General features: G+C 43.2%; 1 protein-coding gene and 2 non-coding genes across 3 annotated transcripts; all 3 read left to right on the forward strand.

Moving 5' to 3' along the window:
* Positions 1-9,072: 9,072 nt before the first annotated feature.
* On the forward strand, positions 9,073-11,234 carry LOC137315771 (probable G-protein coupled receptor 139). The gene is made up of 2 exons (XM_067980261.1): positions 9,073-9,112; positions 10,330-11,234. The coding sequence occupies exons 1-2, from the start codon at positions 9,073-9,075 to the stop codon at positions 11,232-11,234; spliced, it is 945 nt and encodes a 314-aa protein (XP_067836362.1).
* Positions 11,235-20,478: 9,244 nt separating this feature from the next.
* trnal-uaa (transfer RNA leucine (anticodon UAA)) lies at positions 20,479-20,561 on the forward strand. The gene has a single exon. It is a non-coding gene; the product is annotated as a tRNA-Leu (tRNA).
* Positions 20,562-21,234: 673 nt separating this feature from the next.
* Positions 21,235-21,317, forward strand: trnas-aga (transfer RNA serine (anticodon AGA)). The gene has a single exon. It is a non-coding gene; the product is annotated as a tRNA-Ser (tRNA).
* The last annotated feature ends 4,746 nt before the right edge of the window (positions 21,318-26,063 follow it).

The following is a 26,063-nucleotide window of genomic DNA, read 5'->3' on the forward strand; positions in this document are numbered from 1 at the left end:
ACTGTCTCGCCTTTGCCCCTCCATTCTCCACGATATTTCTGTTGCTACTGTGCTGCTCAGTCACAACCTCACCTCCACCTTTGATGCCATTGTCCCCATTAAAACCATTATTCTCTCTCACCCGGGTCGCTCCCCCTGGTCCGGCCCCTGTTTCCGCTCCCTTAATCCAGGGGACGCAGACTGGAAAGTTTATGCTGGACAACTGGTTTAGCCATTCATCGCCAGATCTGGCTGGACCACATAAAGCACTATCGGGTCCTGATCTCCTCTGCCAAAACTGCTCACTTTTCCAGGATCACCATTGGCGGCCGTGCCTTCAGCTGCCGAGGCTCTAAGTTCTGGAATTTCCTCTCTAAATCTCTCCGCCTCTCGACCTCTCTCGCCTCCTTTAAGACGATGCTAACAAACTACCTCTTTAACCAAACGTTTGGTCACCTGTCCTAATATCTCCTTATGATGCTCGGTGTCAAAGTTTGTTTGATGATCGCTCCTGTGAAGCACCTTGGGACGTTTTACTACATGAAAGGCGCTATATAAATGCAAGTTGTTGTTGATGTCGAATATATGCGGGTATTGAAGAGCGGCAGGAGCATTAAATGACTGTAAATTATTGGGGTTAAGAATCTCCACTGGTGCTGCTCACAAGTGAGCTGGAGAACACACTGATTAATCCCATGTTACCATACGTCAGCTGGCCCACTGATGTACAGCGAGTGAACCAGTCCGACTGTATCATTATTACAGACTGGTCGACCTCTCGTGGCATTACTCGTAAGTGGTGATCGGGTGAAGAGGGGTTAGATGGCAGAGGATAATGGCACAAGGAGTGAAAACCTCGTTCAACCCTAATTTTAAATTCCCATGGTAAGCTATTCCACCTTGCCCAAAACAGCAGGACCAGAAGACACGGTCTGCACTTGAAGGGGATAAATTCAAAATTAATCTGCAGAAACAATATTTCAGTGAGCGAGTGGCCAATCTGTTGAACAGATTCCCGAAGGGAGACAGTGGAAGCAGTTGGTATCGATTCATTCAACTGTAAGTTGGATCGATTTCATTCAGAAAATATCGGATCCAGTATAAGAGTGTTATGGGACATGACATGTGGTAAGTGTAACATGGTTGGGAGGAACATGTGACTTTGGACCTATGGTTCCTGAAGCTCTCCACCACTGGGGTTTCCCTCCCCTCATGCCTGGGTCTGATGTTGATTAATTTATAGAGATTGATTGTCATGATTAGTCAACAACTCCATTAAGTTTGCATCATGCGACTACCCAGGATGGTAGAAGGTCAACTAGATGGACCTTGGTCTTTCTTTCCTTTTGGAATTTCTATGTTCTTAAAAGCACAAGGCCGCTTTTGAAATGGGAACCTCCTCTGTAAACTTGTCACGCTGCAATTACACCCTCCCACCAGCAGTGGCACTGCAGCGCCTTCACTGGCAGGAGAATGTAACTGCATCGTGCCATGTTGCAAAGGCGGTTCCCATTCGAAATGTGGTCCAATCACATTGTTAGTGATATTCTTCCCCTCAAATGTGATGATTCTGTGCATATTAACATGCAAACTGTAAGTCAGCGATCTTGATTATTACATGTATGTTTAACCATGTAAGTGAACAAAAAAACATTAAAAAATCACAATGAACATGTCTGCTTTGGAATATACAGAGGAAGTCCCGCTCACCTATCACCACTGTCCTCACTGTCCTACATTTTTTTCCAGTTCCCCAACGCCTCCACTTTAAAATTCTCATCCTCGTGTTCAAATCCCTCCATGGCCTCACTCCTCCCTATCTCTGTAACTTCCTCCAGCCCTACAACCCTCCGAGATCTCTGCGCTCCTCCAATTCTGGCGTCTTATCCACCACCCACACTTTTCTTTCAAACATTGGCGACCGTGCCTCCAGCCGTCTCGGCCCCAAGCTCTGGAATTCCCCCCTAAACCGATCCACCTCCTTCAAGACACTTCTCGGAATCCACCTCTTCTGCCAAGCTTTCGGCCGATCCTCATAATACCTCATTCTGTAGTTCAGTGTCCATTTATATCTGATTATGCATCTGCGAAGCGCCTTGGGTCGTTTTTCTACATGAAAGTCTTGATCAAGAAGTTTGCAGATGAAATAAAAATTGACCGTGTGGTTGATAGTGAGGAGGAAAGCTGTCGACTGCACGAAGATATCAACGGACTGGTCAGATGGGGAGAAAAATGGCAAATGGAATTCAATCTGCAGAAGTGTGAGGTGATGCGTTTCGGGACAGACATTGCAAGGGAGTACACAATAAATGGGAGGATACTGAGAGGTTTAGGGGAACAAAGGGACCTTGGAGTGTATGACCACAGACCCCTGAAGGTAGCATGATAGGTAGAGTAGGTGGTTAAAAAGGCATATGGAATACTTTCCTTTATTAGTCAAGGCATAGAATAGAAGAACAGGGAGTTTATGCCAGAACTGTATAAAACATTGGTCAGGCCACAGCTTGAGTGCTGCGTACAGTTCTGGCCACCACGTTCCAGGAACGACGTGATTGCACTCGAAAGAGTACAGAGGAGATTTACGAGGATGTTGCCACTTCTGGAGAATTTTAGCTATGAGGAAAGATTGGATAGGCTGGGTAGTTTTCTATGGAACAAAGGAGGCTGAGGGGAGATTTAATTGAGGTGTATAAAATTATGACTGGACGAGATAGAGTGGATCGGGAGGACCTATTATCCTTAGCAGAGGGGTAATTGACCAGGGGACATAGATTTCAAGTGATTGGGAGAAGGATTAGAGGGGAGCTGAGAAGAATCTTTTTCACCCAGAGGTTGGTGGGGTCTGGAATTCAATGCCTGAAAGGGTGTTAGAGGCAGAAATCCTGAACTCATTTAAAAATTACTTGGATTTGCACTTGAAGTGCCGTAACCTACACGGCAGTGGACCATGAGCTAGAAAGTGGGGTTAAGCTGGATAGCTCTTTTCAGGCCGGCACGGACAAGATGGGCCGAATGGCCTCCATCTGTGCTGTAACTTTCTATGTTTCCATGATTCAGCCCCTCGAATCAGTTACACAGGAACAGTAGGAAGCCTCGTCAGATCCCCTCCCTGTTACATTGGAACAGGAGGATGCCCATTAATCCCCTCGAGCCTGTGACACAGGAACTGGAGGAGTCCATTGATCCCCTCGAGCCCATTACACAGGAAAAGTAGGAGGCCATTAATCCCCTTCAACTTGTCACACAGGAACAGGAGGAGCCATTCTGCCTCTCAAGCCTGTTACACAGGAACAGGAGGAGGCCATTCTACCCCTCGAGCCTTTCCCGCCACTTTATTAGATCTTTGCCGCTCTGTATCTCACTCCATTTCCCCGCCTGAGCTCCATATCCCTCGATCCCCAGACCAAATAAAAGGGGAGGTTTTATGACTTACTACTTTGTACTGAAAACAGAATCTGATCCTGTTCAGAAACTAGAAACCAGGGAAACAGACAGACTAAGTGAGTGGGCAAAACTGGGGCAGAATTGATGTTTAATGTGGGCAAGTGTGAGACCATCCACTTTGGGTCAGAGAAAAACAAAGGAGAATATTGTCTTAATGGGGAGAGATTAGGACCCGTGGATGAGCAGAGAGATTTAGGGATCCAAGTACACAAATCACCAAAATTAATCAAAAGCCCAATGGGCTGTTGGCCTTTATCTCAAGAGGGTTGGAATACAAAGGGGTGTAAATTATGCTTCAATTGTTTGGAGCTCTGGTTAGACCCTATCAGGAGACTGTCTTCAGTTCTGGGCACCGAACCTCAGGAAGGATATATTGGCCTTGGAGGGGGAGCAGCGCAGATTCACCAGAATGATACAGGGGCTTAAATCGCTACATTATAAGGACAGGTTGCATAAAATTGGCTTGTATTCCCTTTAGTTTAGAAGGTTGTGGGGATATCTGATTGAGGCGTTTAAAATGATCAGGGGATTAGATAGGGTAGATACGGAGAAACTATTTCCTCTGGTGGGGGAATCCAGAGCAAGGGGGCTAATCTTAAAATTATAACTAAACTGTTCAATGGAGATGTCAGAAAGCATTTATTCACACAAAGAGTAGTAGAAATCTGGAACCGTCTCCCCCAAAAGGCTGTGCATGCTGGGAGTCAATTGAAGCTTTAAAGACTGAGATTGATAAGATTTTTGTTGGGTGAGGGGATCAAAGGATACGGAACAAAGGCGAGTAAATGGAGTTGAGGTCCAGATCAGCCACCATCTAATAGAATGGCGGAACAAGCTGGAGGGTCTGAATGGCCTCCTCCTGTTCCTATGCTCATGAGTGATTAAAGTTAGAGGAACGGCAAGCACCACAAGTGGGGTCTAATCGCGTCGACCCCACCCCCACAACAGCTTGTTACAACAATTTGCACCTGTGCTCGATCCCTTCTCAAACGACTGACCTTGTCTCTCTTCCCATTGGGTGTTTTGACCGCTGATTTTCATTTTTCCCTTTCCGTAACTACTTTAATCCGAACTATATTATGATCACTATTACCCAGATGTTCTCCCAATGAAACACACTCCACCTGCCCTACTTCATTCCATAGAACTGGATCCAGCCCTGCTTCCTTCCTCTTTGGGCTAGAAACATACTGATTAAGAAAGTTCTCCTGTTCACTTTTTAAGTATTCTTCACCCTCCTTTCCCGTTACGTTGGTTTCCCCCAGTCTTCTCTTTTTCTGTGGAAATAGTTCCAATATCTAACCCGAATACAGTTTCCCTTCCTGGGCTTCATTGGAGTGAATCTGCACTGTGCTCTCTATGTTTTTAATGTAGTTTCTATAATGGGATGCACAAAGCTGCACACAATACTCTGGAAATGTGGGCTAACCCATGTTTTGTACAAATTTGTCATTGCTTCTTTATATTTGTACTGTTTGAGCTACTTATAAAATTCAAAATGCTGTTTGCATTTGTTTATGATTTATGGAGCTGCCTCACAATTCCATGGAATTATACATTTAATACTTAATTCTCACTTTTATTCAACATCATTCGGCGTCTTTTCATTAACTGTATACACAAATTCATTGATTTGCTTCCAATATGTATCACTTAGCATTAAAATACAACTGCCTCGTGTCTGCTCAATCCAGACAAGCCGCCTGCATCGTTCTTTAATGTTGTTATAGTCTTCCTCATATTTTGCCAAACCCTGCTTTTGTTTCCCAGCAAAATTAGAGATTGTCCTCCGTCAGCCTAAGTCCAAATCATCTCGACATCCCTGGGACTTAGTGGGGTTTGGACCATGGACTGTCCGTGATTAACCCGAGCACTGCTACCTGCTCCACAGTTTTAGATCTAATGATGGATTCTAAGAGTCTCTCCACAAACAAGGTTAGAACCACTGGTCGACACGTATCCAATGGATTTCTATCTCCCTTCCATGCCAAAAACAACAATCTAATTTCATACCAAAACAACACAATGTCAGAACATGCTGGGGTCTTTCTCAATCAGCTCCAGGGAGCAGCGATATCGCAGATTGGATGGCAAAACGTGAAACAGACCCTAACCGAAGAGAATAACGATTAAAGCTTCATCCTTGTCATCAGCCAGGGTGCAGTAAAATCAGTTTTTACCAAAGAGAAAAAAGACAAATAATTAATAAATCGTCATCTTAGTCACTGTCGCTGGTCTCAACTTGGATAGCAGACTCCCTAAAGGTTGACTCACAGTGGGACAAACTTATTTCAATGCGTTGTCTGTTGACAAACCAACTTATGTTCTTCTAACAAAAAGATTTATCCGAGTAGCTGCCGATGTTAATGTATCCCATCAAGTTCGTCTATTATATAAATCTCTTTCTGGTACAGGAATATTTGCCCAGAAATTACTTTTGCTCATACTGTGGACAACTAATGAACACATTCCAATGAAAATCAACAACAACTTGCATTCACAGACCGCCTTTAATGTAATAAACATTCCCAAGGGGATTCACAGGGGCTGGAAGTAAAACAGGCACAAACGGAATAAGGAGGGATGATGAAATCCTTCGGAAAGGAGGGTTTAAGGGGGGTGTAAAACGAGAGACGGAGGGGATAAGGTTGGTTTTAGTTGTGTGAAGGAATGGCCACCAATGGTGGGATGAAGACAGAGGAGGATGGTAAAGTATAACAATAACTACCTGGATTGATAAAGCGCCTTTAACATGGATAAAAATTAAAGGAGCTTCACAGAGATATAATCAGACAAAAATTGACCCCAGCCAAAGAAGGAGATATCCGTAGAAATGACAAAATATTGGAGCAAGAGATGGATGGAAAGAAAGAAAGAAAGTTGCATTTTTTAGCGCATTTCACTATCTCACTGTTTCCAAAGTGCTTTGCAGCCGAAGAAATACTGTTGTAATGTAAGAAACATAGCTGCCAAACTGCACACAGCAAGATCCTGCAAACAATAATGTGAAATTTAGCAGATCATCTAGTTTTAGTGATGTTGGTTGAGGCAAAAATATTGGCCCAGATCACCGGGGAGAACTTCCCTGCTTTTCTTCCAATAGTGCCATGGGATCTTGTACATCGACTTGAGCGGACAGACAGGTCCTCGGTTTAACGTCTCATCTGAAGGACGGCACCTCTGACAGTGCAGCATTACCTCAGTACAGCACTGAAGTGAAGATTGTGTGTTCAAGTGTCTGGAGTGGGTCTATGAACTCACAATCTTCACAGATTCCAACTCAGAGGCAAGAGTGCCACCCACTGAATCACAGCTGACACCTGAAAGGGAGTAATGGAGATGGGGAGAGTGAGGGAGCACATTCTGGGGCGTGGATGTGGCTGAAGAATAAGCTGCCAAAAGTATGCCAAAGAGACTGTGGATACACAAGCAGCCAGGGGTGGAGGAGAAGAGAGAGGGCTGTAAAGCTGGGGGCGGTTGCAGAGATACGGAGGGGTGAGGCTCTTATGTATTTAAGTTTCTAAGAAAGAAAAAAATAAAGACTTCGGAGACTGGAAGCCAATGCAGCTCAGTAAGGGCTTGGATGATTGGTGAAGGAGTTAGTGAGGGAAAGGTTACAGACAGAAGAATTTTGGATGAGTAGAAATTTTTGGAGATGCCGGAGAGGAGAACAAAGGCCAGAGAGGGTAGGTTGGCATGGCTAAGGGTTTTAGTAGCAGATTGGCAGGGCGAGTGGAATGGGAGTTATTCCGGACCCGGAAGTAGGCGGTCTTTGTGATGGAGAGGATCTGGGGTCAGAAGCTCAGCACGGGGTCGAATACGACGTCAAAGTTACGATAAGTGAGGAATCTCAATGGGGCACTTTCAGTCTCCGTCCCTTAATATCACCCACAGTCATTTCTAGGTTGCAATCCTCAACCTGCCCTTTAAATCTCCTCGTGTTAGAGACTCAGAATTCATATTATAACTAGTAAACTGCAGGACCAGAGTGAAACGGGTCTGGTTGAGACCCTGGATTTAATGTACACGGCGGATAAATCGGTATAAATTTTAAATGAATCGCAAAGAGTGAACATGGACAATACAATTATATGAAAACTGTAAATGAAGCCGCTCATTATTGTTGGATCAGTCCTATATGAGCACTGTTTTTAACTTTATTCCTGAGAGAGGCCTCATTAAGACAATGTCCTGGACTTTGAGATGTTTGTGATATATCCACCGCATTATTTATATCGGAGTCAAAGCTGCTGATGTAATGTGTTTGTTTAAGTGACTGTAACTAATAGCAATGATCAGGAGTATAACCGTGCAGTGGAGTCTTGTCCCCTGTATAAATCAGGGTTCATTGGAATGTATCAGCTCAGAGTACCTGCCAGAGTTATGGTTACCAGAACAACGGAAGTGACTGCTTCTCACAGAAATGGAATATCCAATAATTTATCAGATAGAAGATATTTACTATCCTGCCCTTGCAGTAATTGGAGTGCCGGGTAAGCTGTTATCTCAGCTGTTAATGGTGTAAATCGGTGATAACTGTGCTGCTGTACTTGGCAAAATATTTTTGCTCCCTGAATGTCTCACACAGTCGCCTGTTCTGTTCTACCAGTTGACTGATGGAGTCTCTGCTCTTTCAGTTACAGGACTGAGCAGTAATGATCTTTGTGTATCCAACCCTGACCTTGTCACTGGATAATTGTCTGCACTAAGTGTACTGTTCAATAATGGCATCTCCTCAATAGCAAACATTCGGTCTTTTAGCAATTCCTTCATATCTGTAATGAACTTTTTATGTCCAACCCAGGCATTGTCACTGAATTATTCTCTGTACTAAATGTATTGGAATCAGGTGTCTGGGCTAAGAGCTGGTATCAGACCATCAGGAGCTCGGAACAGTTTCATGTTGTGGAACGAACGTGTCCTGCAGATTTTTTTCAAAAATGTGTTTTGAGTGATTGATAACGAGACAGCTCACGGTCTCAGTGTTACAAGGAGGCAGCGCAATGTCCTCCCTCCCCAATAACATGGTTCAGCTCAACTGGGATTTCAATGTATTTATTGGTTCTCACTCTTATGAAACATTTGTGTGTGTCTGGCGCAGCTCCAAAGTTCTGGCTACTGAACTGAGTTTGCTGCTGACTCTTTCATATCTCCTTCTCTGTGTCACGGTGGATGAGTTCATTGTAAAATGCAATGTTTTGAGGGTATGATAAATCAGTTTGCACTGTATCCATTGGAATCCTGAGCCCTTCTATTTGTCTGTCGATTCTTTGCAGCAGCTGTGATGTTGGCGTTTTGTGAATTGAACAACAGCTCCATCTAATGGTGTACTTTATAATTACAGGAGAAGGAATTTCAATTATTGTGAGGTCGGTCTGGAAGAGGCATTTGATTCTGTTTCTTCCATGATTTGGAGATGAAGCAAACAGTGCAGGCGAACAGGTGGAGACTTAGATGTTCTGTAGTAACATTAAAATATTCCACAGATGATTCACAATTTAACAAACTGACACTGAGAATAGGATCGGTGGAACACGGGACTGGTTAACAGAATAAAGGGACAGGATGTTAGGATTGAATCGGATGTGAAAAGGGGCATTGAGAAAGAGTAGAGATGGCAGAATAATAGATAGAGAAGCGATAGAGACAATGACGGAGACGGAAAACGAGAGGCAGGGAGAGAAAGAACGTGAGAAGAGAGAGAGAAAGAGAGATAATGGGAGAGAGACAGAGATAAAGCGGCCATGCGGTGAATCATTCATCGGAATGAACTGTTGAAACTTCCAGTACAAATTAGGAAGAGGAAATGTGACTTGAAGATGTTAATAGGAAGTTGTCAGATTGTGAGAGTTTTATTGCACTCTCGCTGGGTGTGTTTATCGTTTTCAGGTCCTCAGTCTGTTTTGGTGATTGTTACTTTTCCTTATTCACTGACTGAATAAATAAACATGATTCAAATGTATTTAAAGAATAGAATTAGTGATTTCTTGATCCTAATGAATTATTCGGATACTGTATTCAAAAACTCAGAATCAGCAGAATTCACTGAAGAACGAGGTTGATTTAATTCATATATTTTAATTTAGTTTTAATTGAATGTGCAAAGTAAATTTAATGAACACATTTTATATCCAAAGAGCTGTTCCCTGACACCAATAACCACTGAAATGAACCGTTCAATGTATTAGTTGGATTGTGTTAGTGGGACCGATAGATTAGATTTCATCTCACACTCTGCTGCAGTCTCTCCATGTGAATCCCAGCCTCTCCAACCACCACATTGAATCCTCTGTCTCCTCATCCATTGCTTCAGTTTATCCGCTTTCCCAAACAATCTGTTCCTAACTCCCCTCCTGCTCCGACATGTCCTTTTCCTTGTCTCCCTCCCAATCTCACTCATTACCTCGGTCTCCAGCTGCCTCTTCCAATTCGATCCGAAGCCTCAAACTCACGGCCACCGCTTTCGGCCTTTCCCCGTTTTGTGTCAGCCTCTGTCGGTTCTATTAACCCAGGGCAACAAACCAGCTTCACCTCCCCCTGTCCCCTCACCTTTCCGGCCTTCGCTCTCTTTCCCGTCAGTCTGGAGCCCAAATTCGGCTTAAACCCGTTGGATTCCCGCTCGGTAAAACTCCTTCTCCCTTCCCCACCGGCACTGCGCTCTCACTCGGCCCTTCCAGTGGATCCAGTGCTCATTTATTCACTTTCTTTATCGATTTCACAATTCATTATTGATCATTGAGTTTATAAACATTTCTCTGCCCGAAAGCGCTGCCCAGGTGAATGAATCAGTTTCCACCGTTCGATGCAGCAACAAAGCTGGAAATTTAACCCCAGATCCTGTCAAATTGCTGCTTTGGCTCCAGGTCTGATCAGTAATTTCTCTGCTTCCTTTTCTCTCTCTTACAGTTAACTTGTTGGCGATTGTGATCCTGTCCCGAGGAAAGTGCGGGCTCTCCAAGTGTATCAGTCGCTACCTGCTGGGAATGGCAGCGGCCGATCTCCTGGTCGTTATCACTGATCTGATATTGACACGGGTTGGTCTAAGTTATTTCCCCAATTCATTCTTGTTCATTACTCCCGTGTGTCGTCCCATTATGTTCTTGGGTTCTGCAGCCACAGTGGTTTCTGTCTGGCTCACAGTCGCTTTCACCTTTGATCGATTTGTGGCCATTTGTTGTGAGAATCTTAAAACAAAATATTGCACCGAAAAAACGGCGGCTGTAGTTATAGGAACAGTGAGTGTGTTGGGCTGTTCAGAGAGCGTTCCCTGGTACTTTATATATCAACCTTACCTTATAATTGATAATGTTCTCCGGGATTGTGTCTTTGAACTGAACTTCCGGACTTCCCCAGTGTGGGCCGCATATGAGTTCGTTCACCTCATTTTAACCCCTTGTGTCCCGTTCTTTCTGATTTTGCTGCTCAATGTTCTGACGGTCAGACGTATTTTAGTGGCCAGTCGAGTCCGCAGGGGACTCCGGGGCCGCAGCAATGAAGAGAATCAGAAGGATCCAGAGATGGAGAACCGAAATAAATCCATCATTTTACTCTTCAGTATATCGGGCAGTTTTATCCTATTATGGGTGACCCAGGTTGTAAATAACATTTATCGGCGAATTTCAGACACTCGGTATTATAATTCCTACACTGACCCTCGTTATATCACAGAAGCCACATCAGGAATGCTGCAGCTTCTCAGTTCCTGCACAAACACGTGTATTTATGTCCTGACCCAGGCTAAATTCAGAGAGGAGCTGAAGAACGCGGTGAAATACCCACTCAATCTAATTGTTAAATTCGTTAAATCGTAGAAAGGGCTGAAGGGTTTCAAGCACAATAACTATTTATACCCATTTCATAATCCACCCCCTGCACGACCCACCGGATGGAAAGTACATTTTATATTCGCTGAAATAATTTTACATCTGATTCTGATGTTACATTATATTGATAATCTGCCCCATTGAGGCGTGATTCGCTCTGCAGACAACACATGAATTGTTGCTCCAACAGGCGGCACGAAAGAGCTCAACTGGACTTCAACGAAATGGCCGCCCTGCAAAATGGGAAAACCTGTCAATGAAAGTAGCGACTGTGGGCCTGATCAGAATGGGTGCACTCCACATAAATGGAGAGATAGAATGACAGAGAGAGATAGACAGACAGACAGACCAACAAACAGATAGATAGATAGATAGATAGATAGATAGATAGATAGATAGATAGATAGATAGATAGATAAAGGCATGGAGAGGAAGAGACAGGGTTACACATGGAGATAAACTTACATATAGAGGCAGATAGAAAGGGGAAATGAGAGACAGTTAGAGCCATAAACAGAGAGAAAAGCAGATCATTGAGAAAGAACTAGTGAAGAAAGAGATAGAAAGGAAGACGTAGAGAAAAAGAAAGTGAAAGTGACCGGAGAGCAGAAAGCGGCAGAGAGAAAAGGACAGTTAACAAGTTAAAGAAAGACGGAAAGAAACAGAGTAAGAGATTTGGATGGAGAAACAGCTCGAGACAATCAGAAAGAAAAAGAAATAAACAGAAAAGAGGGAGAGAGGGAGAAAGAATAAAGGGCAGAAACAGAGAGGGGACAGGAAGATAAATAGAAAAGACAAGAGAGATGGAAAAACATGAAAGGAGAAAAATATAATGAGAAAGAAATACAGGGAGAAAAAGCACAAACAGGAAAGGAGCATATTTCCATTGGAAATCAGAGACAAGAAATGAATAACACAGATTAAGAGAAAGAGAGGGAATTTACCAGCGAGAGCTGGTTGAGAGAAACAGGTGGACAAATGGAGAAAGAAACTCAGAGGTGCAGAAGGAAAGTGGACAGAAAGTGAGAGGCACACAGGGAAAATTGCAAAGAGTGATTGAAACAGGGCGATAGAGACAAAAGAATGAAACAAAGAGAACTGGAGACACAGAAAGAATCAGTGCAGGAGAGCGACAGACAGCAAAAGAGACAAAGTGAGACAACAAAAGAAAGAGGCGGATATTTGCTGCTCTACAAATGGACAATGTAATTCATTAAAACGGAATTTGTATAGTGCCCTTTATATTAACACATCTCAAAACACTTTACACAATGAATTAATTCTGAACTGAGGAGACAGCTATGTAAATAAATATGTTTATGAATATAATTACTATATATGTATCTGAACAGAAGAAATGGGTATTTTTATGTTGAAAAAAACATCCAATTTTACTGTTACTTTTTCTTCATTTGTATAAAAGATAATGTTGGACTAATGTGCAAGAATTAATTATGCATTTACGTAGTCTGCGTACAACGAAATTAAAGTTGATTGTGAATTCATAAAAAAGAAAGAGATGGAGAAAGTGAAGAGAGAAATAAAGAAAAGGAGAGACAGAACAGAGAGAGTGAAAGGCTGAGCGAAAGAGAGAGAAAGAGTTGAAAAGGGGGCGAGAAGGCAAAAAAGACAGAGATAGACAGAGAGAGTGGGGAGAGAACGAGCGAGAGGGACAGCGAGGCAAATGGAAAGAAGAGATAAAGATGGAAGACAGAAACATAGAGATATAAAGAGAGAAGCAAAGGGTGACAGAGAAAAAATGTAGAAATGGAACAGTGATACAGAGATAGAAATTAAAAGAGGGTGAAGTAACAAGACAGAAAAATGCCAGAAAGAAGACTGGGAAAGATAATTATATTGACAGAGAGACAGAACCAGTGAAAGGCAGACAGATAAAAAAAACAGCAAGGTAGAGACAGGAATGTGATTAACACACAGAGAGCACGAAATAATCATAAAACAACTCATTGTAATCAGCTTGGAGTGGGTGAGTGCAGAAGCAGAACAGCAGCAGATGAAGCAGGCGAGCCAGTTAATGTCTGTTCTGGGGGAACAGATTTTGGGTTTAATTTTGACAGTTGTAAAGATGATGCCTGGAGGCTGCACAATAAAGTCACTCAGTCTTGTGTAACTGACCCTGCCTTTTATTTGCAGCAGGAGTTTTATCAGCTGCACTGTACAGTGTGTAACTTTCCCAGTGACCTGCTGTATTCTGTATTAAATCAGCCTGTCCTCTTACCCCTTCTGCTGTGTTCGTAAACTGGACAGGGTCCCACAGCACTGCAACAAAAAGCAAAATATTCTAAATCTGAAAGAACAAAGGTTATCGTTTCGGGCGTGGAGAATCTTCTTCATCAAAATTCTTCCAATCAGAAAAATAGACGTGGGCTATCTACACGTATATACATTAAAAAAAAACAATATTTATGTATGCAAAAAGCACAAATCAAGAGAGGAATCATGGGTAGAGGGGTGTATCAGATTATCTCAGTCAAATGACCCCATGCAGAATGAGAAAGATAGAAAGTCTTGCATGTCTTTTGCGCCTTTCCCAGTGTCACGTTGTTCCAAAGCGCTTAACAATCAATGAAATACTTTTAACTGTACTCACTGTTGTAATGCAGGCAGCCAATTTGAGCACAGCAAGCTCCCATAAACAGCAATGAAGAAAATGATGAGATAATCTGTTTAGATGTTGGTTGAGTGATAAATATTGGCCAGGACATCGGGGAGAACTCCACTGCTCTTCTTCGAATAGTACCATGGGATCTTTTACATCCACCTGTGAGGTCCTCAGTTTAACGACTCATCCGAAAGACGGCATCTCCAACAGTGCAGCGCTCCTTCAGTACTGCACTGGAGTGTCAGCCTAGATTTTCTGCTCAAATCCCTGGAGTGTAAACTGTGCCCAGTCAAGGACCATTTTTTACCAATCAATATTTGAAAGTTAAGCGTCCAGCAATCAGGCATCAGCTCATGTAACCTGAACTCCAGGTTACAACAATTCTCTCAAAATGATTGCTGATTTTATTTTCATCCGCCATTTGTGCAGTGTCCATAAAATAAGGTAAACGGAATAAAATGAAAACAAAAAAGATTCTTCATGATAACATGAATCAATAACAGCAGTGGTAATATAGGGAATGGCATCAAACAGGGAATGAGAGATGCATGTAACAAGGGCATTGTAGTAATCATGGGTGACTTTAATCTACATCTTGACTTGGCCAAACCAAATTGGTAATAATACTGTGGAGGATGAATTCCTGGAGCGAGTCTGAGATGGTTTTTTAGACCAGTACGTTGAGGAGACAACTCGGGAACAGGCTATCCCTAATTGGATATTGTGCAATGAGAAGGGGTTACTTAATGATCTTGTTTGCGTGGTCCTTTTGGAAAGAATGGCCATAACATGATAGAATTCTTCATTTAGATGGAAAGTGAAATAGTCCAATCGAAACTAGGGTCCCAAATCTAAACAAAGGAAACTACGAAGAATGAGGAGTGAGTTGGCTGTGATAGATTGGGGATTACCATGATGGTGGATAGGCAATGGTTAACATTTAAGGAATGAAGGCATGAACTGCATCAATTATACATTCCTTTCTGGCGCAAAAACACAAAAGGAAAAGCGGCCCAACCATGGCTAACAAAAGAAATTAAGCATAATTTTAGATCCAAAGAGGAGTCATATAAAGTTGCCAGAAAATGTATCAAGACTGAGGATTGGGATCAGTTTATAATACAGCAAAAAAGATTCAAAGGGGAAAATAGAGCATGAGAGTAAACTTGCAAGGAACATAAAAGCAAACTGTTAAAGCTTCTACAAGTATGTAAAAAGAAAAAGATTAGTGAAGACAAATGTAGGTGCCTTACAGTCAGAAACGGGAGAATTTATAATGGGGAACAAGGAAATGGCAGAGCAATTGAACAAATACTTTGGTTCTGTCTTCACGGAAGAGGACACAAACAACTTCCCAGATATGCTCGGGAACCTAGGGTCTAGTGAGAAGGAGGTGTTAAAGGGAATTAGTGTTTGTAAAAGAATAGTGCTGGAGAGATTAATGGGACTGAAAGCCGACAAATCCCCAATGCCTGATAATCTGCATCCCAGAGTATTAAAATAGTTCGCTATGGAAATCGTGGATGCATTGGTTGTCATCTTCAAAAACTGTATAGTTTTTGGAGAAATGCCTGCAGATTGGAGGGTGGCAAAGGTAACCACACTATTTAGAAAAGGGGGGAGAGGCAAAACAGGGAACTGCAGACCGGTTAGCCTAACATCAGTCGTCGGGAAAATGCTCGAGTCTATTGTAAAGGATGTGACAACAGGACACTTCGAAAATATCAATGGGATTAGACAAAGTCAACATGGATTTATGAAAGGGAAATCTTGTTTGACAAACCTACTGGAGGTTTTTGAGGGTGTAACGGGTAGGATAGATAAGAGGGAACCAGTGGATGTGGTGCATTATGATTTTCAGAAGGCCTTTGAGAAACTCCCACATGAGAGGTTAGTGTACAAACTTAAATCACATGGGATTGGGGTTAATATACTGGCATGGATTGAAAATTGGTTAACAGACAGGAAGCAGAGAGCAGGAATAAATGGATCTTTTTCGGGGTTGCAGGTGGTAACTAGTGGGGTACCGCGGGGATCCGTTCTTTGGTCCCCTGATTTGGATGAGGCAACCGAATGTAATATTTCCAAGTTTGCTGATGATACAAAACTAGGTGGGATGGTGAGTTGTGAGGATGATGCAAAGAGGCTTCAAGGTGATTTAGACAAGTTGATTGAGTGGGCAAATACATGGCAGATGCAGAATAACGTGGATAAATGTGAAGTTATCCACTTCGGATGGAAAAACAGAAAGTCAGAGTATTATTTAATTTGTGATAGATTGGGAAACGTTGATGTACAAAAGGACCTGGGTGTCCTTGTACACCAATCACTGAAAGCAAGCATGCAAGTGCAGCAAGCAGTTAGGAAGGCAAATGGTATGTTGGCCTTTATTGCAAATGGATTTGAGTACAGGAGAAAAGATGTCTCACTGCAGTTTTCAGGGCCTTGGTGAGACCACACCTGTTTGTGTGCAGTTTTGGCCTCCTTACCGAAGAAAGGATATACTTGGCATGGAGGGAGTGCAGCGAAGTTTCACCAGATTGATTCTTGGGATAGCAGCACTGTCGTATGAGGAGATATTCAATCGACTAAGCCTGTATTCACCAGAGTTTAGAAGAAAAAGAGGGGATCTCATTGAAACGTATAAAGCTCTGACAGGGCGAGACAGGCTGGATGCAAGGAGGATGTTTCCCCTGGCTGGTGAGTCCAGAACGAGGGGTCACAGGCTATGAAACGGAGCAGGACATTTAGGACTGAGATGAGGAGAAATTTCTTCATTCAAAGGGTGGTGAACCAATGGAATTTTCTACCCAGAAGGCTGTGGAGGTCATGTCACTGAAAATATTTAAGAAGGACATTGATAGATTTCTAGACACAGAAGGCATGAAGTGGTATGGGGAGAGAGCGGGAATATGGTATTGAGATAAAGAAACAGCCATGATCATATTGAATGGCGGAGCAGGCTCGAAGGGCCGAATGGTCTACTCCTGCTCCTATTTTCTTTGTTTCTATGTTTCGATGTAAAAAGGAAGAGAGTAGCAAAAGTAAACATTGGTCCCTTGCAGGCTGAGACAGGAGAAATTATAATAGGTAATCAGGAATAAGCAGATACGTTAAACAAATATTTTTTTCTCTGTTTTCACAGTGGAAGAGACTAAAAGCATAACAAAAATAATGGGGAACCAGGGGGTAAATGAGAGGAAGGAACTTAATACAATTAATATCACTGGACAAAAAGTACTGGACAAACTAATGGGACTAAAAGCCGACAAATCCCCTGAACCCGATGGCCAACATCCGTGAGTTCTAAAAGAGGTGGCTGCAGAGATAGTGGATGCATCGGTTATGATCTTCCCAAATTCTCTAGATTCTGGAATGGTCCCAGTGGATTGGAATGCAGCAAATGTTATCCCGCTATTCAAGAAGGGAGGGGGAGAAAAAACAAGGAATGACAGGCCAATTAGCCTGACCTCTTGCCGTCGGGAATATGCTGGAATCCATTATTAAGGAAGTGGTAACAGGGCACTTAGAACATCATAATATGATTCGGCAGAGTCAACATGGTTTAATGAAAGGGGAATCGTGTTTGACAAACTTATTCGAGTTTTTTGAGGATGCAACTAGCAGGATAGATAAAGGGGAACCAATGGATGTCGTACATTTGGATTTTCAAAAGACATTCGATAAGATGCCACATCAAAGGTTGTTGCACAATGTAAGGGTTCATGGAGTTGGGATAATCCATTAGCACGGATAGAGGATTGGTTAACGGACAGAAAATAGAGTACGGATAAATGGGTCATTTTCAGGTTGGCAGGCTGTAACTAGTGGGGTACCGCAAGGATCGGTGCTTGGGCCTCAGCTATTTACAATCTATATCAATGGCTTAGATGAACAGACCGAGTGTAATGCATCCAAGTTTGCTGGTGATACAAAGCTCGGTCGGAAAGTAAGCTGTGAGGAGGACACAAAGAGTCTGCAAAGGGATATAGACAGGCTCAGTGAATGGGTAAGAAGGTGCCAGGTGGAGTATGATGTGGGGAAATGTGAGGTTTTACAATTCGGTATGAAGAATAGAAAAGCAGGATATTTTTATATGGTGAGAAACTAGTAAAATTTGGTGTTCAGGGAGAATTGGGTGTCCTCGCACAAGAAACACAAAAAGTGATTATGCAGGTGCAGCAAGCAATGAGGAAGGGAAACGGCATGTTGGCGTTTATTGCAAGGGGGTTGGAGTACAACAGTAAGGAAGTCTTACTACAGTTGTACAGGGCATTGGTGAGACCTCACCTGGAGTACTGCGCAGAGTTTTGGTCTCCTTATCTAAGGAAGGATATACTTGCCTCAGAGGCGGTGTGACGAAGGTTCACTAGATTAATTCCTGGGGTGAGAGGTTTGTCCTGTGAAGAGAGGTTGAATAGAATGGGACTATACTTTCTGGAGTTTAGAAGAATGAGAGGTGATTTCATTGGAACATATAAGATTCTGAGGGTGCTTGACAGGGTACATGCCGAGTGGCTGATTTCTCTGGCTGGTGAGTCGAGAACTAGGGGGCATAGTCTCAGGGTAAGGGGTCGGCCATTCAAGACTGAGATGAGGAGGAATTTCTTCACGCAGAGGGTTGTGAATCTTTGGAATTCTCTATCGCAGAGGGCCGTGGATGCTGAGTCATTCAATATATTCAAGGCTGAGATCGATAATTTTTTGGACTCTCGGGGAATCAAGGGATATTGAGATCGGGCGGGAAGTGGAGTTGAGGTCGAAGATCAGCCATGATCTTATTGAATGGCGGTGCAGGCTCGAGGGGCCGTATGGCCTACTCCTGCTCCTATTTTATGTTCTTATGTTCCTATAATGCTCGATGCTATATTTTAAAAATTTAAAGAAGTGATTTGATTCCCAAACAGAATTAAAACAATGGGATTCTTGTCATTCTCCAGTGATTTGAACCGGCCATTCCATATCCAGACCCAGTGCTACCATGAGGCTATCAATGTGTGTTCATGGATTTCCAAGTGTCTTCTATTTAATTCGTGTTGGAGAGAATGTTCCTGTCACGTTTTCAACATTGAAATCTGTGTACTCAGAGAGAGAAAAATCCACGCGGGACACCAGCATTCAATTCCCCGGCTGGGAGGTTACACTTTTGCTGTCTTTAACAGATTCACTTTCATTTCTCCTGTAATTTATCTGCAATATTGGATGCGGAAAATACACTGAAAGACAAACTCGGACCATCCCACTTTCCACAATTTAATTTCACTGATATTCCAGCGATTTTAAAAGCTGCTCTGTGCCTCACCCTTCACCTCGATATCAGAACCAACAGTTAATCTGTTTTTTGGTGGTGTTGATTGAGGGAGGATCATCATCCAGGTTTCGAAGCATGCGCACAACAAGGTCCCACAAACCGCAATGACAAAGTAACAGGTCCATAATGCCGATGGAAAACGAGTGGACCTGAGCAGTATGAAAGTGTAACGGGATTAAATTAAAGAGCTACCGGGAGTGGGGTTCACCCTGGTGTCACATAATTGGATCTCAGTCCTTAACCACTCGGTCTGGTGCTGAATGACACTTTATTTAACTTTCCACGGGCCACTGGTGAAAGAAGACTGAGCGACCACTTTTCCATCTCTTTGTTGGATCATGTCCAGAGTCAAATTATGTGAGGAACGCGGGAGAGAGTGTGGGAGAGAAAGAAAGGGACAGAAACCCATTCAGAAAAACGGAGAAAGTGTGAGGTGCGTGCGCACACACACACACACACACACACACGGAAACATACACATCGGGTGACTTAAACATACAGAGAGAGACAGATAATCGGTCATTTGGCACATTTTTGTTCTATTTCAATCGTAGATTCCGTGAAATCATGCAGATCAATTCCAATGAGCATACAACTCGAGGTGTTAAAAGCCGGGCATTTTTAATTCACGAAAGAATGAGTAATTCCACAAGAAGTTTGCTGCATGTTGAAACGCAGATAATGGGATCCGCAGTCGGCAAGATCCGAACCTGCGCGGAGAGATCCCAATGGATTTCTAGTCCATCGTCTGAACCCCTCGGCGACACTCAACGGTTAGAATGGCCGCGTGGTCAAGGCATTGGATTCAAAATCCATCTGATTCTGTAATTGGGATGTTTTGAATCCTATTTCTGTTACATTTTGATGCTGCTCATTGACACTCTTGTTCCATCTGCCTCATGCACCTGTCACTCTGTCATTGCTGTTTGTGGAAACTTGCTTTCCTCAAATTTCGAAACCTGGACGATAATCAACACCACCAAAAAGCAGATGAACTGGCCATCCTTTTCATTGCTGCATGTGAGATCTTTCTGGCAAACCTCCTCTGCGCCCTTTCCGATGCCTCACTCTCTCTGTCCCTCAACACCACACTAACGGGTGGCCGAATAACAGGCGAGGATACTCACCACGATACTAACGAGGAGCTGGTGTCGTCTGGTGATGAACATTCACCACAGGTGGCGTTGGACATTCTTCGAATTTCAGTGAATCTGTTGTCAGCATTTATTTGATGACAAAGAAAAGCGTAGTAGAAGTGACACTCAAGTATATTACACATAAACCTCAACTGTGGACGAACCAGGATGGCCGAGTGGTTAAGGCGTTGGACTTAAAATCCAATGGGTTTTTACCCGCGTGGGTTCGAACCCCACTCCTGGTAGTTGTTGTTACCGTCACATTTTTTTGCTGCTCATTGACTCTCCTTCCATTTGCATCACAGAATCATGGAAAGGTGACAGCACGGAAGGAGGCCTCTCGGCACATCAAGTCCATGCCGGCTCGATGCAAGACTAATCCAGCTAGTCCCACTCCCTCTCCGTATCCCCGGAGCCCTGCATTTTTTTTTCCTTTCAAGTCTTTCTCCCGTTCCGTTTTGAAAGCCATGATTGAATCTGCCTCCATCACCCCCTCGGGGTGCTGAATTAGCCCGGGTCTGCTCACAACTCTGCCTTTCATTTCTTGCTCATTATTGTGGTTCTGACATCGAGGTGACGCAGAGAGCAAGATTTAAAATCGCTGAAATATCAGTGAAATTGTACTGTGGAAAGTGGGATTGTCCGAGTTAGTTTATTCGTGTTTTTTCACACATCCAATGTTGGAGACAAATGAAAACAAAGGTTTTGAAGGCAGTAGAAATTCATTGTCCCACGTGGATTTGAATCGAGGTTTAATTGTCTGATTGGTTGTGTTATTCATCACGATACCAACGAGTGACTCGCCTGAGCACCCGATCCACCTGAGCGACGGCTGACACCTGTTCAAGTTCTGTGGCTCTGTGTTGCAGAGCGCTGGATTATTGCGATTTTAAGTGAGCAGCATCGCAAGTCGAGCAAGTAGTCGTGGCCGAGTGGTTAAGGCGATGGACTAGAAATCCATTGGGGTCTCCCCCACGCAGGTTCGAATCCTGCCGACTACGGCTCAGATTTTTCTTTTCATACCTTTCATCTCTGCGTTTCAACCAACCCGAGTGTGTGTGAAATGAAAATGTAAGAATCCATTATTAAGAAGTAGGAGCAGGACATTCGCGGACTCATAATACAATCTCGAATAGTTAACATGGTTTTATGAATGGGAAATCGTGTCTGACAATTTTATTCGAGTTTTTGAGGTGGTAACGAGCAGGGTGGATAAAGGGGAACCAATGGATGCAGTATATTTGGATTTCCAAAAGGCATTCGTTAAGTTGCCACATAAAAGGTGGTATCCCTGCTGCTTGTTATTCTCCATGCTTGCACCCGCCCGTGCCTTCTGCCGCTTCCTGCCACGCTGCAGCCACTGCTTCTGGCCTTTACCTCGCAGAGAATAACAGGCACAAGATAAGAGCTCATAGATTGAGGATTGGCTGCCTAACAGAAAACAAAGAGTCGGGATAAAAGGGACATTTTCAAAATGGCAATCTGTAACTGATGGGTGCCGCAGGGATCAGTGCTGGGGTCTCAACTATTTACATTATATATCAATGACTTGGATGAAGGTACTGAGTGTATTGTGGCCAAATTTGCTGATGATACGAAGATAGATGGAAAAACAAGTTGCGAGCATGACACAAAGTATCTGCAAAGGGATATTGACAGGTTAAGCGAATGGGCAAATATTTGTCAGATGGAATATAATGTTAGAAAATGTGAATTCACCCACTTTGGAAGGAAAAATATAAAAGCAAAATATTATTTGAATGGAGAAATACTACAAAATGCTGCGGTACAGAGCGATCTGGGTGTCCTCGTACATGAAACGCAAAAAAGTCAACATACAGGTGCAGCAGGTAATCCAGAAGACAAACGGAACATTGGACTATTGAGAGAAAGACAGAGAAACGGACACTCACACAGAAAAGCTCAGAAAAAGTGAGACACACACACATTACACACAGAGACATGGTCGTTCTTGGTGCCCGTCTGTTGCAGAGCGATGGATCGTGGCAATTTTAAGTGAGCAACATTGAGCTTAGCTCAAGCAGTCGTGGCGGGGGTTGTTTAGGGCGATGGATAAAAAATTCACTGGGGTCTCCCCGGGCAGATTCGAATTCCTGCCGACGATGTTTCAGAACTTTCTTTTCAGACCCCTCACATTTGCGTTTCAACCTACACGTGTGTGTGTGTTTGTCAGTGTGTGTATCGGTGTGTGTGAGAGTCCATATGTGTATCAGTGTCTGCTGTGTCAGTGTGTGTGTATTGTGTCTGTGTGTGTGTCTCACTTCGAGTCTATTCTAAAGGATTTGATAACAGGACACTTCGAAAGTATCAATGGGATTAGACAAAGTCAACATAGATTTACGAAAGGGAAATCTTGTTTGACAAACCGACTGGAGGTTTTTGAGGGTGTAACTGGTAGGATAGATAAGGGGGAAACCAATTGATGTGGTGCATTATGATTTTCAGAAGGCCTTTGAGAAACTCCCACATAAGAGGTTCGTGTGCAAACTTAAATCACATGGGATTGGGGGTAACATACTGGCATGGATTGAAAATTGGTTAACAGACAGGAAACAGAGAGTAGGAATAAATGGGTCTTTTTCGGGGTTGCATGTGGTAACTAGTGGGGTACCGCAGGGATCCGTTCTTTGGTCCCCTTATTTGGATGAGGCAACCAAATGTAATATTTCCAAGTTTGCTGATGATACAAAACTAGGTGGGATGGTGAGTTGTGAGGATGATGCAAAGAGGCTTCAAGGCGATTTAGACAAGTTGATGGAGTGGGCAAATACATGGCAGGTGCAGTATAACGTGGATAAATGTGAAGTTATCCACTTCGGATGGAAAAACAGAAAGGCAGAGTATTATTTAACTTGTGATAGATTGGGAAACGTTGATGTACAAAAGGACCTGGGTGTCCTTGTACACCAATCACTGAAAGCAAGCATGCAGGTGCAGCAAGCAGTTAGGAAGGCGAATGGTATGTTGGCCTTCATTGCAAGTGGATTTGAGTACAGGAGAAAAGATGTCTCACTGCAGTTATACAGGGCCTTGGTGAGACCACACCTGTTTGTGTGCAGTTTTGGCCTCCTTACCTAAGAAAGGATATACTTGCCATGGAGGGAGTGCAGCGAAATTACACCAGACTGATTCTTGGGATAGCAGCACTGTCGTATGAGGAGATATTGGGTCGACTAAGCCTGTATTCACTAGAGTTTAGAAGAATAAGAGGGGATCTCATTGAAACGTATAAAACTCTGGCAGGGCTGGACAGGCTGGATGCAAGGAGGATGTTTACCCTGCGGGGGGGTCCAGAACGAGGGGTCACAGGCTGGGAAACGGAGCAGGACATTTAGGACTGAGATGAGGAGACATTTCTTCACTCAGAGGGTGGTGAACCAATGGAATTCTCGACCCAGTGTATTTAAGTAGGACATTGATAGATTTCTCGACACAGAAGTCGTCAAGGGGTATGGTGAGAGAGCGGGAATATGGTATTGAGATAAAGAATCAGCCACAATCATATTGAATGGGAGAGCAGGCTCGAAGGGCCGAATGGTCTACTCCTGCTCCTATTTTCTTTGTTTCTATGTTTCGATGTAAAAAGGAAGAGAGCAGCAAAAGTAAACGTTGGCCTCTTAGACTCTGAGACAGGAGAAATTTTCATAGGTAATCAGGAAGTGGCAGATACGTTAATCAAATATTTGTTTCTCTGTTTTCACAGTGGAAGACACAAAAAGCAGAACAGAAATAATGGGGAACCAGGGGTAAATGAGAGGAAGGAACTTAATACAATTCATTTCGCTAGAGAAAAAGTACTGGACAAACTAATGGGACTAAAAGCCGACAAATCCCCTGAACCTGATGACCGACATCCGAGAGTTCTAAAAGAGGTGGCTGCAGAGATAGTGGATGCATCGGTTATGATCTTCCCAAATTCTCTAGATTCTGGAATTGTCCCAGTGATTGGAAGATAGCAAATGTTATCCCGCTATTCAAGAAGGGAGGGGGAGAGAAAACAGGGAGCTGCACGTCAATTAGCCTGACCTCTGCCGTCGGGAAAATGCTGGAATCCATTATTAAGGAAGTGGTAACATTGCACTAAGAACATCATAATATGATTCGGCAGAGTCAACATGGTTTTATGAAAGCGGAATCGTGTTTGACAAATTTATTAGAGTTTTTTGAGGATGCAACGAGCAGGATAGTTGATGGGGAACCAATGGATGTCGTATATTTGGATTTTCAAAAGACATTCGGTTCATGGAGTTTTGGTAATCCATTAGCACGGATAGAGGATTGGTTGATGGACAGTAAAGAGTATAAGGATAAATGGGTCATTTTCAGGTTGGCAGGCTGTAACGAGTGGGGTGCCGCAAGGATCGGAGCTTCGGCCTCAGTTATTTACAATCTATATTGATGACTTAGATGCACGGACCGAGTGTAATGTATCCAAGTTTGCTGCTGATACAAAGCTAGGTGGGAAAGTAAGCTGAGAGGAGGACACAAAGAGTCTGCAAAGGGACATGGACAGGCTAAGTGAATGGGCAAGAAGGTAGCAGGTGGAGTAAAATGTGGGGAAATGTGAGGTTATTCACTTCGGTATGAAGAATAGAAAATCAGAATATTTTTATATGGTGAGAAACTAGTAAAATTTGGTGTTCAGGGAGAATTGGGTGTCCTCGTACAAGAAACACAAAAAGTGATTATGCAGGTGCAGCAAGCAATGAGGAAGGCAAACGGCATGTTGGCGTTTATTGCAAGGGGGTTGGAGTACAACAGTAAGGAAGTCTTACTACAGTTGTATAGGGCATTGGTGAGACCTCACCTGGAATACTGCACAGAGTTTTGGTCTCCTTATCTAAGGAAGGATATACTTGCCTTTGAGGCGGTGCAACGAAGGTTCACTAAATTAATTCCTGGGGTGAGAGGTTTGTCCTATGAAGAGAGGTTGAGTAGAATGGGACTATACTTTCTGGAGTTTAGAAGAATGTGAGGTGATTTCATTGGAACATATAAGATTATGAGGGTGCTTGACAGGGTAGATGCCGAGAGGCTGATTTCTCTGGCTGGAGAGTCGAGAACCAGGGGGCATAGTCTCAGGGTAAGGGGTCGGCCATTCAAGACTGAGATGAGGAGGAATTTCTTCACGCAGAGGGTTGTGAATCTGAGCAATTCTCAACCCCAGAAGGCTGTGGATGCTGAGTCATTCAATATATTCAAGACTGAGATCGATAATTTTTTGGACTCTCGGGGAATCAAGGGATATGTGGATCGGGCGGGAAGTGGAGTTGAGGTCGAAGATCAGCCATGATCTTATTGAATGGCGGTGCAGGCTCGAGGGGCCGAGTGGCCTTCTCCTGCTCCTATTTTATGTTCTTATGTTCTTATATTGCTCGATACTTTATTTTAGAAATTTAAAGTGATTTGATTCCCAAACAGAATTAAAACAATGGGATTCTTGTCATTCTCCAGTGATTTGAACCGGCCATTCCATATCCAGACCCAGTGCGACCATGAGGCTATCAATGTCTGTTCATGGATTTCCAAGTGTCTTATATTTAATTCGAGTTGGAGAGAATGCTCCTGTCACATTATCATCATTGAAATCTGTGTATTCAGAGAGAAAAATCCACACTGGAGACCAGGATTCAATTCCCCGACGAGTCGGTTACGCTTTTGCTGCCTTTAACAGATTCACTTTCATTTCTCTTGCAATTTATCTGCAATATTGAATGCGAAAAATA

This window comes from Heptranchias perlo, unplaced genomic scaffold, assembly GCF_035084215.1.
Source record: "Heptranchias perlo isolate sHepPer1 unplaced genomic scaffold, sHepPer1.hap1 HAP1_SCAFFOLD_56, whole genome shotgun sequence".
NCBI lineage: Eukaryota > Metazoa > Chordata > Chondrichthyes > Hexanchiformes > Hexanchidae > Heptranchias > Heptranchias perlo.